This window comes from Crocuta crocuta, unplaced genomic scaffold (genome assembly GCF_008692635.1).
Source record: "Crocuta crocuta isolate KB4526 unplaced genomic scaffold, BGI_CrCroc_1.0 scaffold153, whole genome shotgun sequence".
NCBI lineage: Eukaryota > Metazoa > Chordata > Mammalia > Carnivora > Hyaenidae > Crocuta > Crocuta crocuta.
In genome coordinates this window covers 1,325,985-1,331,984 of record NW_027529525.1, presented here as the reverse complement: position 1 = coordinate 1,331,984, position 6,000 = coordinate 1,325,985, and the positions used below count along the sequence as shown (strand labels likewise).

The 6,000-nt window shown below is 32.8% G+C and overlaps 1 protein-coding gene across 2 annotated transcripts in view; it reads left to right on the top strand.

Moving 5' to 3' along the window:
* SLC4A10 (solute carrier family 4 member 10) overlaps positions 1-6,000 on the top strand; it is a 203,480-nt gene that overhangs the window by 96,976 nt on the left and 100,504 nt on the right. For both annotated transcript variants that reach the window (XM_077760991.1, XM_077760992.1), the window contains one exon: positions 3,768-3,925. In XM_077760991.1, the coding sequence (XP_077617117.1) occupies positions 3,768-3,925 (158 nt within the window). The remainder of the gene's footprint in view (positions 1-3,767; positions 3,926-6,000) is intronic.

Below are 6,000 nucleotides of genomic sequence, written 5' to 3'. Positions count from 1 at the left end.
GGTGTGTTTTTTTTTTTTTTTTTTTTTTTTTTTTTTTTTTTTTTTTTTTTTTTAACTCTCATGATTTTATTTTGGTAGTGAGTTTGTCAAAGCTCGGCTAGTCTCCAGGTTACTGTGTCTATATAAATATTTAAGCTTTAATGTGTAGATTCTAAATCCCAGTAGAATTTTGAGATGTTAAGGACATGTGACTTGATTCTATATCTTAGGTACATTCCATTTACATTAAAAAATTTTGGGGGGATGTTTACTTTTGAGAGAGAGATAGAGACAGAGCGTGAGCAGGGGAGGTGCAGAGAGAGAGGTAGACACAGAATCCAAAGCAGGCTCCAGGCTCTGTGCGGACAGCACAGAGCCAGATGCAGGGCTCGAACCCATGAACTGAAAGATCATGACCTGAGCTGAATTCAGATACTTAACCAACTAAGCCACTAGGCGCCCATCAATCTATATATTTTTAACCCTTCAATGGATAATAAGCTCATTAAATTTATTAACTTAAGGAATGTTTTTGAATATAATAGGAGTTATCAGATTTTTACTTCCCATAATGTTTTTAAAAAACAGATGTGTGAAAATGTTCCATATCTCTTTGTTTCTTAAACTGACATGGAGAAGATGCCTATTTTAGTATTTCTCAGATGTTGGAGGTGTTTCTTTTATTTCAAATGACCCAAAGAGGACTTCATATTATTTTCTATGTAGAGAGAACTTTCCTCTGCATCTATCTTTACTATGTGAAACATTTTACAGTGAGTTAGATTATTAAATCCTTGAACAGCAGAAAACCTTAGAAATCTTCTCATTTAGAAAGTGAGAGAGTAAGAGAGCTGCTCAAGATCACTGGCTGGTTAGTGTCACAACACCATTTCTTCCCCAGAGAATCCCTATTAATTTTCTTGTGCTTTCTATAATGGCCTTAAGACTTAAGCTTTCTCCCTGAAGTCCCATCAGCTTTTCCTTGCCATCTCAGCATGCGGCTTGTCCAGACACTTCTTTTTATTCCACCATGATCTTCTGTCTAACCTTGTTCCCTGGAGATAGATCTCTTTCTCACCCACAGCTCAGGTACAAAATGTCCAGAATAAAGCATCTTTCCCTTGTTAGCTCAGCAGAAAGGTCTAGAGAGCCCAGAAGCCTGAGTGTAAATCCATATTCATGAGAGTATAGCTTGATTTCTTCAAGGTCCTATTCAGAGAACAAGAAAAGCCTAGAGTTTCTTTGTGTTCATTCCAAGTGTTTGATTCCACTTGAGGATTGTCTTAGAGACCATTGTTATATTAAAAGGTAGTTTGATTGTCAACTAAGGTTCTTATGAATAGTATATTAGCACAAACACAAAAATATAGGGCTAATCTAGGAGCAATATAATATATAATTGTATAATGTAATAATATAATTAGATAATGTGTAAAATAATCTCTTACCCCTAAATATATGACTACTCTAAGAATAATAGAATGTATTGAGTATAATAAAATGGCTACTCCAGATATATATTATTTAACTATAACTTATTACATTTTCAATCAAAAGCTAAATTTGCTAAACCTCAAATTAAATTCTGTATATTTTAATGTTTTTTCTACATAAAAGATATAAATCAATGACATATTAGGTATTATGTAATACAAAAATAATTTAAATGCTAGGGCCATATATTTCCTTTTGTAAAATTAGACTATTTTAGCACACTATGTACTCCTTAATTTAATTAAAGTGGATCTTAAGGCATTTTATTTGTATGATTACCACCAGTCTGAGGCACGGACTTCAGTAGTTAAGCCTATGGCATTTGCCAAACAATAAATGAGTTTATAGAAAGTTTTTGGGTGGAATTTAAATTTCTCATTAAAGTTATGACAGGTATTATCAATATAATTCATATTTATCAATTATAGATTTTCTTAAAAAGCTATTTTCTCATTTTAAATTTTGTTCCAGAATATTAACATTGTGTAATTGTTATTTCCATTGGGAGAAAAAAAACTTAGTTGTTTACATGTTAGGCTCTAAAAGACTTATAAAGATGAAGATATACTATATTTTCCTCACAGGGCTAATAGTGCCTTTTATTCTCTTCTTCAAAATGTATGCATTATCATAAAATTGTAAAGCATTACTAATTCAAAGCATTTTCAATGTGTGCATTTCTTCTAGCTAGACAAATAAATACAAAAATATGATAATAGTTCCCATGAAATTTAACCTTCCATTATTAAGATAAATAAATACTTTGTAAAAGGAAAATATTTACCATATGATATCCCAATGTATGTTTTATGAGTTTACAGATTTATATTTGGAAGTATATTTGCAGTTTGAAAATTTTGGAATTTATAATACTTGTCATAATTTTTATAGACAGTTTTGCTCTGTTAAGTTATTTTTCTTTTTCTTTAAAATAGAACATTGGTTCTATTTACTATTTTTAGTAGAGTTCTGAAGATTGTTTTTATGTTTAATCCTTGTGATAAAATGTGGATGTCACATAATAAGATTTCTGTTTTATGACACCCATATCTTACAGAAAAATTAAGTAGTTATAAACCTTCCAAATAGTTATGCTGAGGTCTTGATTTCTGAAAGCAACATATTAAATGTAGTCACTGCAATCTGGCTATGGACTTCCTAAGGTCCTCACCCAAAATTTAACTTTATAAATTGTAAACTTCTTGGAAAAAATCTTTTAAAATCATTAGGTTTTCAAAAGAAAACTATCTTAGCCTCACCTGTATTTGCCAGAGCTCTTTTCTCTCTTGCACCTATTCAGACTGTGATCTTGGGCCCTCATTTCATTCACATGAGAGCATAACCAGTTACTGTAGCAGATAAACTTTTACTCTCCCTATAGAAAGGTATCCATAAAAAGCAACTTAAATGAATTAGAAACAAGAAATAGGCCTGTGAAATTGACTTTAAAGTCATTGCTTAGTTTTCACTGAGGCCCTGTGCATTAAAAATTGATATTTACTTTTAACACTATTTTACAATCATTTTTCAGCCTTCGCCTTTTAAGCATATCTTCTTGTAAACGGTTGCTTTTGTTTTGTGTGCATTCATTTCAAACACAGACATCTCATATCAGAAATTCAACTATGCCTATTCAGCAACTTCAAATGTTAATACAGTATTTTTCTTTACCTTGCTATATTTAAATCCTAATTTCTGATGAGAAATTAAAATTGAAGTATTGTCAAGCCAAGTATAGAATATGAAGGATACAGAAAAACTGGAAGAAAGATGAAGACTAAAATCATAAATTGTAAGGAGAAACATGATTATATTTCTTTTGAAATAAGCATATTTTGAGCATTATATTTCTTTTGAAATAAGCATATTTTGAGTATTAATTAATTGAAATATTTTGTGCACAAAATTACGTTAATGTAATATAAAAATATTTAAGCCTCCCCGCAAATATTAATTAAATGATTAAAATATATTCATCTAATTGATCACATATGCTTTTCTCCCTGAAAATTTCAAGATTGCTGATGCTGAAGAAGTTTCTTTTAAAAACATTGCAAAGAGAAACTAGAGTATTCAGCTTATATATGAGAACTTCAAAAAATGCACAAGAAAAAATTATTATTTTTAAAGGGCAAATGAGATGTTTAACTATTTTAAAACTTAATTTACATGCTATTTCTATAAGTTATATTTATTTCACTTATATTTATTGATGGGTTACCACATATGAAACACTGCTGGGATATGACTTAGCAAATGTTGGTTTATCTTATTTTACTCTGTGATGCTCTCAGGTTGATCTGCATTTTATGAAAAAGATTCCTCCAGGTGCTGAAGCTTCAAACATCTTAGTCGGGGAATTGGAGTTCTTGGATCGAACTGTGGTTGCGTTTGTAAGGTTGTCTCCTGCCGTATTGCTTCAAGGGCTGGCTGAAGTCCCAATTCCAACCAGGTAAAAAGTATAAGAGCATCTTTTGCATTTTTCTGTACCCATTGTTTTTAGTAAAATAAAAAAATGCCCAAAACCAAAACAGGAAAACCGGGAGTAAATATAATTTCCTTTGGAAGTTCTTCTAGAAATGAATGTGTAATGCACAAAATCGTTCCTTCTTGTTTGTGGAAGAGGAGGGACATACTTTAAAAATTATTCTGTCCTCTCCTTCTTTCTCTCAAAGTCCAGTGTTTTCTGTTAGGCATGCTCCTCATCTCTGAATACCCTGGTCTCTATCACCATACAAATCCTTTCTTGCAATGTTGCTAAAAAGGATGAAGTGTTGGGCTTTCCTCAAAGATTGCATTGTGGCTAAAGATGGATTTTGGTCTAAAGAGGGATCCTGTATATGAGTGTGGTCAGACTCGAAAAGGTAAAAGTTTCATAGCCTATGATTGAATGAGTAGGCTTTTCAAATACATGCTAGTGTCATCATTATGAGAGGCCCTGCTCTATCTAATGTACTGTCTCTGTCCATCCCAGGCGTGTTATGTTTCCCATACATAGAGTCTGAAGAATCCTTGGTGGTAGCATCATGGTACTGTGGTTGAATTCAAACCAAAAGTACAAATTTAATTTGATTACCTAAACATACTTTTCATTCCGCTATACATAGAAACTAACAACTTAGAGTTAATACAAACTGAGTTACACTGTTTATAATTCACCTCTAAATTTTATAGATAAAATATATGCCCATGGGCAAAATTGTGGAAAAAAAAAAATACTGACTTCAGCATGTTAGGTTCCTAGCAATTCATTCAGGGGCCTTGTTTTCTTCCCTTTTCCCTCCGTTAAATGGGATTCCTATATACAGACAGCCATTTGCTCCACTTGCAAATGGTTCTAGGTTTGTATAACATGTTTCTTCCATGGACCTTTGACCTTGACTAAAAACATAGCATATTATATCACTCTGTGCTTTGATTATGGAGAAGATATTCCAAAAACGTGGACTAGTTTGCCCAGGAGAGGCCTCAATTCATAAGAGCTCAGCAGAGGGAAGAGGGATCTGGTGATCAAAAACCCATCCCCAAATCTGTGACAGGAACAGATTGGAGGCAGGAAGCTGGTTACCATTCAGGTTGCAGGAAGAAGTATCTATTCATGCTGTTGGATGGCTATCGAGACTTCCGATACATGCCGACTTTCATTAAAAAGAGGGAAGATGACTGGAGCACATTAAAGTGGCATCTGACTGATTAGACTGCATTTTTTCTATATACAACTTGCAATCTATTCAGAGTTGCTGGGAATTTGGACTTCAGATGTAAGATGTCAGACTTACTAATTGTAGAAGTATTATTTTAGTAGTTTAAAGTTCCTTTTCAGTCCTCCAAGCAGTGCATTCTTGTTCCACCATTTAGGAAAGTGTCTGATGAAATTCTGCGTCAATGATGGCTATTTATGACAATGATAGTTCCTGTATTTCAAAGGAGAGAAAAGAAAAATTCCCAGGAGTAGAGAAAAGCCTTAATGGGGTTATATACTCTCACTTTGAAAACTGTCAAGGTTTAGGTGACCTCATTTCATACTGACATAGCAAAATATGTGTAGAGAACAATGGAGGAAAAATTAGGGGCACAGTAGAGCCACTGTGTAAGGGAGAGATTAAAAAGACTAGACTATTTAGTTTGTGAAGGTGAAAAATGGAAGAAGATTAGTTAGACAAGTAGAATAAAGAAAGCTGTTCAAGGTTCCTAATTATTCTTTCTTAGGAGGACAAAAGGGCACACCATGAATATAATAGCACACATAGTAAAAATGTCACAAAATAATTTTTTAGGACTTTATAAATAGCCCAAGTAGAAACTTGAAAAACAGCAAGATGTACATAAGTTATAAAATTTCTTAGAAGTATTATAGTGATAAAGCATCTGACACCACATTAAGCTGGTCCTCTTTTAAATGTGCAGTAGACATTTCTGTATAGTAGAAATTGACTTGGGTTCAGGTTAAAACTAATACAAACAATTAATGTCAGACTCTCTAAGACTGTGTAATACATGCTTCATGTAAAAACATGTACAGTCTCT